This window comes from Ochotona curzoniae, unplaced genomic scaffold (assembly GCF_017591425.1).
Source record: "Ochotona curzoniae isolate NIBS_2020 unplaced genomic scaffold, NIBS_Ocur_1.0 scaffold_4506, whole genome shotgun sequence".
Taxonomy (NCBI): domain Eukaryota; kingdom Metazoa; phylum Chordata; class Mammalia; order Lagomorpha; family Ochotonidae; genus Ochotona; species Ochotona curzoniae.
Window position 1 is genome coordinate 37,085,706 of NW_024467119.1, and position 12,598 is coordinate 37,098,303.

Below are 12,598 nucleotides of genomic sequence, written 5' to 3' on the forward strand. Positions count from 1 at the left end.
GGTGGCACCCACCAGCATGAGTGTGGGCTAGATAGTGGGGTCAGTTGGGTTGAGCCAGGCTACACATGCCCATTGATATATACAAGCCCTGAATAGATGTGAGACAGACTGAACCAATCTTCTGCACACACCAGCAAGCACAAGAACCAGGGATAGTGGCAGACCTAGTGAGGGTTGCTGGGGATCATTCTGATCATTCTGCAGTTCTCACAGGTGTATGTGAGGGCCAAGTATGTGGTGGGCATGGCTGGGCTGGGCCACAGCACCCATTGGTTTATGCAAGAGACAGGGTTAGAGACAGAACTGACCTAGCAATTGCAACTAGCAGTGTGTGTGTAGGCTGATATGGGTGACTGACTGAGCCAAACCCTGTACTGGTAAGCACACTCAAAGATCAGGTCTGAGATCACCTCAGATGAGGTTTCTTTGGGCAACTAAACCACCGGACTCAGAACTCCAACCACAGGGAGAATCACAGAATCTGTGGTCTGATTGTGGAGTGAATGTGTCAGAACTAGCTTCCTCAATGGCTTAGACAGAGCAGCAGAGAGCACGCTCAGATGCACATCGAGGTTATGGCAGTCCGTTGGGGCCTGCAGAGAACATCTGGTACCACAGCAGAAGAAGGAGGGCAGAACAAACTTAATAACCCCAGCCACGCTTGACAACAAATATCTGGGTGAATGGAGACTTTAAAGTGCACTAAATCCACCAATGGACTATGGAAGGATTTCCTCATCCTTGGAGTGGCAATATCAACAGCATTTCAGAACTTTCAAAATCACATAAGCAGAATCATCAGAGCATGCTCCACTTCAGGGTCTCTGGGATGCCATTGAGTAGCTATTCCCCAGCCCCAAGTATTGAGGTAGTTGGGAGGCTGGGTGTGACTTCTCCCCTCCCTCATCAATCCCCTTCCCCTGGATACAGAAAGAACAAAATTTGGCAGCAATGTTTTCACTCACTTTCCCTAATCCTCAACCCCTCTCACTCTAATTAACTATGTAAACATCATCAAAAAATGAAATAAATATATAGGGAAAAAATTTTCAACTGAAAAAATATCAAGTTAAATGGTTTGTGCTGCTTTATCCAAGGCTCCCTTTCTTTTGGTTACTACTGAAATATGATCATGATTCTAAGACATGAGTGCATAAATTATATTTTACTAAATTTTACTCATTACTTTCCTGTTAAAATTATAGCTGTGTGACACTCATATTCACTCAATAAATGCTTGATAAACCTTTACCTAAGTAGGTATCTTGTGTTCACACATGAAATAGTTCAGGTTTAAATATACTTCCAAAATTAATCCCATTGTGATTAAACTGACATTACTCAATTGAGTACTCAATTCTAAAAAAAAAAATCTTCAATACAGAACTAAGATGCAATTAATGTGAGCTACATAAAGAAATCAGGGCAAGAGAAGTGTACATGACTAAAATTAACTAGATAGTCTGATTTATTCCAAAGGACAGAGTTTGGGTGTCAAAAATCATTCTTTATACAGCAGCAATACATTTCCAAGCCTACCTTACACTTTAGTCTCCAGCACAAATTCCTCATCCCACTTAAAACAACCTTTCCACTACCTCTTATGAAACCCCATTTTCATATGCCCACTCATAGCATTCCAGTCCTGAAATGAACATTCTGATCTTACTCATCACGACCTATCTTATCACCAGCCTCCTCCAAAAATTCTCTATAAATTATGTATGGCATCTTGGAACTTTATAATTCTCCTTAAATGTCAATGGCATTTAAAATAAGATGATTAACACCATCACATTTTGTCTCGAATTAATAATGACCTATCCATGTCTTTTTCCCATCTAAATCTTAAGCTTACATATTTCAGAAATCATGTTTTTAATTTCTCAGCATGATTAACAATACTTAAAGTTTTTTCTCTGTCTAGGTAACCTTTTAAATCTATGTTACTTCACATTCTTCATCAACAATAGATTTCTCAAGCACAAAAATGAAGTCAGATACTATCACAGCAAAAACTTTAAAGAATTACTGAGTGCTGATTTCATTATAAATTAAATACAGTTCAAAGATTATGAAGTTTACTGGCTTTTATGATAAGGCTTTTTAAATGTAGTTAACATCACAAAAATATGCCAAACTTTCTCTTTTTTATCTTCACTAAAAGAACTCTTAAAAGCTTGACTTAAAATATCAACGTACTGACTGTAGATGTTCTTTAGCCTCCAGTACTTTTCTGCATAGTGTTTCAGGAAAACAATGATCATAGCTGGCTGGTCCTGGATTATCAGAAATAAACTTCTTAAAACGTTCCTCTCGGTTTCGTAAACTATGGCCTCCTATTATACACTAAATTGGAGAGAAAAAATATGAAATAATTGAAAACACTTTGCAAATAGTTCTTATTTGTAAATATTAAATATTACCATTAACACATAACTTTAAAACCCAACCTAAAAAAGTTAAGCCTCTCTATGGAAAACATGGTTTTAGTTAAAGCAGGTAATGAAAACTTTTTCAGTTTTAACTCTGAATCCAAACTAAAATTTTCTATCATTGAAGCAGTCCAAAAGAACACAAAAAACTCCTTTAAAACAAGAATCAGAGACAGCAGCTTCCAAAACTACAGAACAAAACTAGTATATATTCTTGCAAGACTGGAACAACCTGTACTTCTGAAATGAGGTTTAAAGATGCTGACATTTGGGGTTAGCATTGTGGCATAGCACCAACATACCATATGGGTACTTGTACAAGCTCCATTTCTGAACCAGCTCCCTGCTGATGTCCTGACAAAGCAGAGGAAGATGGCCGAAGTGCCCGTGTCCGCACACTCACGTGGAAGACCTGCATAAAACTCCTGGTTTCTGGCTTTGTACCAGGCCAGCTCTGGCTATAAAGCCATTTGGTCATTCTTCACATTTAGATAAATAATTTTCAAAATAAAAGTTAAAATTTTTTTAAAAGCCATTTAGGGAATACCAGCAGATGAAAGAACTTTGTCTTTTCCCCCTTCTCTCTCTCTCTTTGTAACACATTCTTTAAAATAAATAAATATTTTTTTTAAACTGCTGACATTCACATTGTAGCAAAATAAAAACAATTATTTTAAAAGCCTTTCAGACTTGCTTAGGATTAATTCTATTCATCTTGGTGATTTCCAAGGAAATTAATGTAGATTTACTAGCCACATCTTAGTTTTATGCACAGATTCGGTTTTTTATTGTTTGTTTGTTGGCTAGTTGGTTGGTTGGTTTTAATTTGTCAGGCAGACAAAAATGGATCTTTCAACTACTGGTTCACTCCACTGAATGCCCAAAACACTCAGGGATGGGCCAGTTCAAAGCCCAGAGCCAGGAATTCAGTTCAAGTTTCCCTCCTAAGTGATTCTGATAATTACTTGAGGTATCACCTAATGCCTACCAGAGGATTAGCAAGAAGCTATATCCAAAGCAGATCCCCAATTGAATCCATGCACTTCAATACAGGATAATGTGTCCCAAGCAGTATAGTGACTATTGTACCAGATTCCTAACCCTTCAGATTACTTTTAAAAGAACACAGAGGAATCTTCTATGACTCACCAGGCAACAAATCTGGATTCTCCAGAATAAAAAAAAAAATTCCAAATGACCAAATAGTTGATTCAAACAAAATTCCAAAAGGGTAGATGATGACACCTTTGATTTCAAAGATGTTGGAGTTACAGCAACTATTTCTGACTGGACCACTGAAGGTATTCTGGTCACACATTTTGGACTCATTGGTAAAACAGGAGACAGAAGAAACAATGTCCAGAGCTACAGTTCTAGAAAACCAATCCCTCTACCTTATAACCATTTTCATCTAGATATATGGACCTCCCATTCTTGTGACATAATGGTTTGTATCCTTTAGAATATATAGAATAATGAAAAAGACCCCATCAGGCAACCAATATCAAAATCATTTTTCTTATTATGCAAATTATAAAATATAGGCTAAAAAGAGAAATAAAACCCGAAGAAGAAACTATAACAAATGGCATTTTATTACTATAGAGGAAGAAAATATGACTTTAACTCTGGTATAATGACTTTATGAATGTACCTGTGCTTCTGAAACATTATAGTGTCCTGGACCTGGACCATCTTGCTCAGTGTTAGGGGCAACAGGAAAAGCACTCTCTCTGGCAGCTGAAGAAAGAAATGGTGCATAGCCACCTATGAAAATAAACCATTAACACTGGCAGGTAAGATACTATCCCAAGGATCTCAGAGAAAGAAACATTCACACATCATTTAACATTCAATGCAGAGACTATACTTTCAAAACTAATGGCTAAACATGGAAGTTATTACTTTTTTTAAAGAATTAGATCAAAATTTTTGAAAACTAAAAATCAGATCAGACCATTTATGTAATAAATGGAAGCAGCTACAGGATTAAATTTATCAGCAACAGAAAAAAATATCCAATCAATTCCCAAAAAGAGTAATTTTTTTCTAATCTAAAATGGTATGCAACAAAATGTAACAGTGTATGTGACCAAGGACACAATAACCACACTAACTGTAGACTTTAGGAAAATTAGATCTTATGTTGGCTAATATAACACTCTTATCTCTTAACTCAATGTTTTGCCTCTTTCCACCAAATATACCCATAAAGTGTTATTGTTTTGCCTGTGTATAGGTCAAGCCATCCATTTTCTTGACATGTTTCTCAAGAAGCTGCACTGATGTTTGAGATCGAATTTTAAAGAATCCTATTGTTGTATCTACAACCAGTTTTGGTATTTGGCTGTTCAGTTTAATTCCCAATGTGTTACTAGTTAGTCATGGTTTCCTCTTCTGAACCCCTTAATAAAAGTGGCATTTCTTCATTCAGAAGGATGGTAGCTCTTCAGGCACTTGTCTGCTACATTCTCATTTTACCAATAAACTTACCCCTCCAACTTCGTCTTTCTTACTCTAATGCAGCAATATTGTCAAGAAACAGACTTTCAATAAAAATACTTCTACTCATCTGGTAACAAAATGCCCATCTAATATCAGTCCCTGGAAAGAGAACAGTCTCTTCAACATTCAGTGCTGGGTAAATTGGATCTACAAGTGTAAAAGTATAAAACAAGATCCCTGTCTTACAGCTTGTACAAAAGTCACCTCAAAATGCAGCAAGGATCTAAATCCAATATCTAATACCATCAAATTTCTACAAGAGAATATCTAAGAAGCTGCCAGAGACTTCTTGAGGAAGATCCCAGAAGCACAGGCAATTAAAGCAAAAATAGGCAAATGGGATTATATCAAGCTAAGAAGGAAAGCTGCAACTGAAACCCTCCAATAAGGTGAAAAAAACAGCCAACATAATGGGAGAAAACATTTGCAAACTATGCAACTGATTAATATCCAGAGTTTAAGGGAACTCAAGAAATTAAAAAACAAAACAACAACAAAATAAGCAGTTATGAAAAAGGCAAGCAACATAAACAAGATTTTTTCAAAGGGTATCTTGATGGCCAACACATATATGGAAAAATGCTCAGGATCACAAACTGCAAATAAAAACCACAATGAAGTTTCACTTTACTCCAATTACAGTAGCCATATGGGAATCAGAAACATTTGAGTGCTGACAAACATGTGAGGGGAATAGGTACTCTGATGCTTTGCTGATAAAAAAAAAAAAACACAAACTAGTGTAGCCACCAGAGAAGTCAGTACAGAGATTGCTCAGAGATTTGAAAATAGATCCACTCATGGAAATTAGACCAAAGGAGATTAACTCAGCATATGAGTTACCCAGTTATCAATTTATAGCAGCTCAAGTCACAATAGCTAAAATATGGAATCAAACCACATGTCTACCAATAGATGGCTAAATAAAGAAAATGTGGTAGGGCCCGGCGCGGTGGCGCAAGTGGTTAAAGGTCCTCGCCTTGCACGCCCGGGATCCCATATGGGCGCCGGTTCTAATCCCGGCAGCCCCGCTTCCCTTCCAGCTCCCTGCCTGTGGCCTGGGAAGGCAGTCGAGGACAGCCCAAAGCTTTGGGAACCTGCACCCGTGTGGGAGACCCGGAAGAGGCTCCTGGCTTCGGATCGGCATAGTATCGGCCCGTTGCGCTCACTTGGGGAGTGAATCATCGGACAGAAGATCTTCCTCTCTGTCTCTCCTCTCTGTATATCCGCCTTTCCAATGAAAAAATAATAAAAATAAATCTTTAAAAAAAAAAAAAAAAAGAAAATGTGGTATATATGCACTGTTGAATACCACTCAGCTAATGAAAAAGAACGAAATCTGCCTTTTGCAATAAAATGGATACAGCTAGAAACCATTATGCTTAGTAAATAAGAATATGTTTTCCCTGGTCTATGAAACTAATAGAGTTCTAAAAAATGTAATCTATGTCAGTAAAATTGATATCTTGAGATTTGATTATTGTTTATAGCATTTATTTATATTCAAGAAACAATGGGTTTTTTCCTACTCTCTTGTTGTTGATACTCAGCCCAATGGAATGCTCAGCCTGTGACTGTGAAGTGAACTGAAAGTATGCCATAGTGAAAGTTAAAAAAATAAATAAATAAAAGAGGAATGGGGAACATAGCTAAGAGGGAAGTTAGGGTGGGCAATATTAGCATACTCCTAAATCTATATTGTGAAATACATGAAATTTGTTCACCATTTTTAAGTAATTTTTTACAATCTCATCAAAGTTCACTGTTTCATGTTTTGAAATCACATATATTACCTGCATAAAATATATTACACCTGGTTGTAGTGACAACCTACACTGAAAGAAATAAAACTGGCTAACAGCAGCTAATTATTTACTTGCTTTGGCACATACTTCTTGATTGTGCAACTCGAAACAAAGGTTTCAAATCAAATATACAAATTTCATCAAAACAAATAATCTTAGTTTTAAGCTGCTGATGTAGTTGGCTCCCATATCAACCATCAGTTCATGTGCTAGCTCTCTTGTTTCCAATTCAGATTCCTGCCAGTTGCCTGAGGGGACAGCAGAATATAACCCAAGTGCTTGGGTCCCTGCCAACTACATAGGAGACCCAAATGCAGCTACAGGGTCCTGGCTTTGGACTAGCTCAGATATGCAGCTATAAGTAAAAGAAAGAAGTATCTTTTTTCATGGAGCTTTAGCTGCATACTAAATGTTTATAAGTTAGAGAGACCAACTACCCAGGTTATCCAGGATGTTGAAACTTAAGTGCTAAGATCAAAGAAAGCAAAATGGTTAGTCAGCTATCACAGAGTCTTATATAGTAAACAATATATAATGGGCATAAAGGGTAATATTTTAAAATACACTTTTAGTAATTCATGCAATAAAATGCATATTGTATCATGTATATGATATGTATGTGCGATAGGCAGTAAGGGCATACTAATGAACAAGATCGCCTTTCCTCAAATAGTGAGGAGGCCAGATAAATAAACAATTATACTACAAATAGTGCTGCCGATAACTAGGTATAAAATACAGGAAATGGTTCAGGGAAATAGTAGAGTTTGACTTAAGACATATAAATTGGCAGGTGAAGTGTTAACTATAAATGTTAAAGATAAAATTGGGAGAAGAAATTAAGACCACAGGGGAGTAGAAGATTTGAAAGAAAGGAATTCTTTTTGCAATATATTAAATTTCAGGCACCACCAGCAAAAAGTAAATCAAACTGGCATGAAGCAATAAAAGTCAGTCCATGCTGAGAAGAAAGGTGGACAGCATGTGATTAAAAGAGAAGATCTATAGCCACAGAGACAGCCCTAGGACAAAGAAAGGGGCAGAGGACATAAGGACATAACCAGGCCTCTGACACATGTGCTCAACTTCCGGTGCATAAACATATAAGCAATTATACACTGTTACTTAAATGTAAATACAGACAGATTGCCTTCCCTGATGCAGCCTCCTTAAATTCTAAATGGCTAATAGATAAAAACCATCATTGTTGCCATAGAGTCACAGGCGCATGCTCTGTGGCAGATAAAATTAATTGCTCCCTCATCAAAGAAGGTATCTTGGAAAGAATACACACTTAGGAAATATCACCCAACTTAAATTGCTAACAATTAATGTGCAACTAATGCAAATTGATATTTACTATGCAAAAAAGCTCAAAACTCAGTGATATTCCTTAGCACAATAATGCCAGGAGCAGGGACACTATCCAAACGTTTTTATCACACTTTACTAGACTTCTAGGCTCTGGTGAAACTACTTTGGTGGGGTATGCTCATGACTCAGGCAGTTGTGACCAAATTTGGCAAGGCTCCCACTAATCTAGAATTCGAGAATCAATTTTCTCTCTCCTACTCATGAAACAAGAACAGTTCAGTCCTATCCCATCCGGTCACATCCAGGGTGGGAGAGATACTCCAAGATCAAATAGCCTAAAGCCTAAGACATGGAGTTTTCAAACTAAGTGGAAACAATTTCCTAAGGAAAATGTAAATACAGTACACTCCAAGATTTACCAAGCAGGATGTATAAGAAGATAGTGGTAAGGGCCTGTGTGATGGTTCAACTGGCTAATCACTTCCTTTCAAGGGCCAGAGTCACATATGGGTACCAGTTCATGTTCCAGCTGCTCCACTTTCAATCCAGATTTCTGCTTGTGTCCTGGTATCCTGTACCTATGGGGGAGACCTGAAGAAGCTCCTAGCTCCTTGCTTCAGATCTGCTCAGCTCTGGCCATTATGCCCTCCTGTGAAGCCAACCAGCAATTAATGGAAGTCTTTGTCTTTCTGTCTCTCCTTCACTGTGTAAATCTGCCCTTCCAATAACAATAAATAAATCCTTAAAAAAAAAAAAAAAACTCCTAGGTATGAAACAGAAAGGTTGAGGGATAAAACAGCATCTTCATCTAAAGCTCCTAGGCACTCTCTTCATGGTAAGTTCAAGATAACAATTACATAAAATCATAACATCTTCTTCCCTTCTTCCTACTCATATTGTGTAAAACCTCACCAAATCCTGAACTGAAATAACTGCAAGATCCAGTACAGTATTAGTCTTAAAAGGAGGTGAGGAAAAATGTTCCTCTCTACTGTTCAATTATCTTGCCAGGGAACCCAGTAGAGAATTAAGAAATACCAGTTCCCTATATTAATTATCAGCATGTTACCCCTAAGTATGGTTAAAATAAGGGCATGCAGGACACACATGCTCAGAGTTCCAAGGAATGCAATTACCTAGTTTATTTCATAGGTCAACAAGGCATATCCCATAAAATAGTAAAAGGATTTTCCCAGACCCTACTTGTTATGCTCAAAGCTCAATTAACACGTGAGAATAAATTTTAATTGTTACATGACTCATTATATTTCAGTTTTAGTTCATAATTCCTTTTTAAATTGGTTACAGAATTGAACTAAGAATTGAGAATAACAGAGCAGAGACCATGATTACTATGATGGCTGACCTTGAACAATTCACTTTCTAAGTGGGGCTGCAGTTAAGTTAAGCAGTCATCACAATGTAGAATCAAAGCATTGTGGAAAAGTCTTTAAAGAGTCAGGGGAAAAAAAAGAGTAAGAGAACAATTGACTTTAACTGAATCTCAAAGAATAGGAATTAGCCAAGTGAAGTAGAAAGACAGATGCACTGCTCAAAAACAAATACACAGAGGTAAGCAAACAATAAATTACAGAAACTGAAAAGCTGAAATTATTTAAATGCATGTCAAGTCTCCACAGGAGTGTGGGTGTCTGGAAAGATCAGGCAAAGTGGGAGACCAAGTCAGAGATCAGAACATTAAAGGATTTTCACCAGGTTCAGGAGCTTAGATATTAACCTTGATGGTACAAAATGATCTTTGTAGACATACTATCTTAGAAAAGAAAACACTCTGGCACAAGAACAAAGACTTAATGGAGACTGAAATAAGAGAGAAACAAGCAATATTTCACTTCTTTAGTCAGAAGAGAACTAAGAGCTTGAACTAAACCAACATTAAAGGGAGAAAGATCAATTATAAAAGAGCTGTGAAAACAGAACTGGTAGGTCCTAATGAGAAGCAGAACAGCAGCAGCTAGGCAGAGAAAATGTCCAGAATAAGACTGAAAATTTATGCTAGAGTAACAGGAATTGTTATTCTTAAAGACCAAGTTTGGTGAGGAAAACGACGAGTTCAGAAGCCTGGAATTTTAGATGCCAGAGCCTACGCAGGGGGAACAATCCAGAAAGCAAACTATAACGCTAAAGACCTTACCATGGAAGAACACTGTGGGTACAAGAATCACCTGCTTCTCTGAAGACGTCATTCTGGGTGCATTCAAATCAAAATACGGATGGCAGTTGATGTTATTAAGTTACAAACGGGAAAACCAACAGGCAAAGAATAAAATGTATAGTACATGAATGCTTCTCTGTTTAAAAATAAATAAAGGATTGGTCGAAAGGGGACAGTGATTCCCTGCTTCAGGACCTAACAAATGTCCCAACCTGGATCAGACACTTTCAAGACAAGAGTAAGAATCAGGAGGAAAGGATGATGTTAGACAAGTGTCTCTAAAGACAAGTGGCCTTGCGTATCAAAATAAAGTGAGGACAGAAAGCCGTCATAGGTGTAGCATTTTGAGTGGCGACTGGTGGCAAGTTGTTGGGGAGTTAACTGCTTGTACCAGCTCACCTGCAGTATAGCTTTAATAAGCTCCAATACAGAGATCGGATATGCCAAAGCAGCGAGACAAGATGTACAGCACCGACAGGGGACCAGTTTGTAATACTCTCCCTCACAAAGAGAAGGAAACCAACCCCAACTGATCAGCTGTGTCAACTGATCCAGAATAATGAATCATAGATTTTGAGTAAAAAATAGAGACCTACGGTACCCATGGGGAAAATACAGGTTAACAAAGGGGGGGAAATGGGACTAAGTGCCAGAAAAAAATAAAACAATTAAAAAAAGAAAAAAATTAGAAAACAAACTGAAAGTATTTACTTATTAAAATAACTTTCCCTAGCTACTAGGGGAATAAATGAGAAGAGCAAATAATTATGTAACTTTTTTTGTCTTCATTCCCCTCGCAAAAACACGAGTGTAGTTTTCCTTTACAGAACGTTGGAAAATGATTTCTCCCTAAGCATGTTCAAAAGAGAATGGGGACATTCAGATTCGGCCCATTTGCTTGAGAGAAAAAAAGTGGAACTATCAATTACCAAAACAGAAATACATAAGTTATATCTTAGTAAATAATGCCTCGCTTGTTAATGGCAAGAGAGACGTGAGGTGCCAAGTGGACGTCGAGGGGAGAGAGGGAGCTGCACCTAGTCCACAGAAGCAGGATGTCAACGCTGGAGGAGGCGCTCGTCCCGCTCGCCTCACGGCCGTGACCTGAGACGCCGCCGGCTCAGGGCCACCCGGAGGTCGGGCGGGCTGGGCGTGAGGAGCCCGCCGCGGGAGCCTAGCCGTCCCCTGCGCCTCTTACCTGTGCCCTGCTGCTTCAGGAAAGGGACCTCGTAGGATCCCGGGCCCACATGGGCCTCAGTGCTGCCACCCTCGGTCGACCTGAGCAAGCGAGGAGCCCTGTCATACATGGCGGGAAATGGCGGGAACCCTAGGGGGATTAAAGACCAGGGGAGCCAGACGTGTGCAGCTAAAGGAAGCGGACACCAGTCGGGAGATTCCTGTGCGCAACTCCCCTAACTTCAGGAGCCCGAATCCGGGGCTATTTCTCCACAGGCCCTTGGGTGGGATTCTCCCCAAGGCTTCTCCTAGCCCCAGCGGGGCCACACAGGGAGTGACCAGCGACAGGTCACCGCACCGAGCCACCCATCCCGCAAGGCCCAGCCCCCTACTACCGGAAGGAGGTGCGGCCGGAGGTGCCGCCCACCCTGTGCTTCCGGCCCTGGCTCCGCCCCGGAAGCCTGGTCAGCGGACTGGAAGGTTGGAGCTACCTGGCCAGGACGAGCCTCGGAGCATGCGCACCGGGCGGACAGTGTTGCCGACTCTCGCCCCGCGCCCTTAGCCTCACGGCACCTGTTAACACTTTCACTGTTAAAAGGGACTGGAGCCTCTTCACTGTGCTCAGAGTCTCTAGAAAACAAGGTAGGAGAGGTGCGGTCAAGAGACCTGCATCCGGTTTTCATTATAGGTCAGGCAGGGAGACGGTAGAGAGTCTCCGCAAAAATCGTGAAAGAAAAACCGATCCTAGTGTAGCAACACCTGCACCCACTGAAAAAGGAGGAGCCCTGACCTTGTCCCCCCTAGATAATTCAGACCGGGAGCGAGGGGGGCCACTGGGGAAAGGATTAGACTAGCTCACCCGGTGAAACACGCTGAGCAGAAGGGCACTGCTGCTCTCAGAAGCCAGGCAACCACAATTAGATCTCATAACGCGAAGTTTAACGGCGATGAGGACACCCAGTCCACTCCCATTAAAGCAATGGATTTCCTAACGTTAAGCACCAGAAACCTGGCTTCCACAAAGAAGTCAGAATTCTCTACTTGTCGCAGGTTGTTGCTTATGAATGTCCTTAAACACCTGGACAAATCCTACTCTGACCATGTTTTGCCCCCAAGTAGAGTGCTTTGCCCCAGTGCAGATCTTGTGCTATACTTCAGTACACGATAGGTAACACACTTCAGTGTGT

At 39.7% G+C, this 12,598-nt stretch overlaps 1 protein-coding gene across 1 annotated transcript in view; it reads right to left on the bottom strand.

Annotated features, from left to right (window-relative positions):
- Positions 1-11,688, bottom strand: part of STPG2 (sperm tail PG-rich repeat containing 2) — a 389,260-nt gene extending 377,572 nt beyond the window's left edge. Inside the window, exons 1-2 of the mRNA XM_040967274.1 lie at positions 11,434-11,688; positions 4,090-4,202 (exon numbers count right to left, since the gene is read on the bottom strand). Coding sequence (XP_040823208.1) covers positions 4,090-4,202; positions 11,434-11,542 — 222 coding nt within the window. The 5' untranslated portion in view covers positions 11,543-11,688. The remainder of the gene's footprint in view (positions 1-4,089; positions 4,203-11,433) is intronic.
- Between the last annotated feature and the right edge of the window lie 910 nt (positions 11,689-12,598).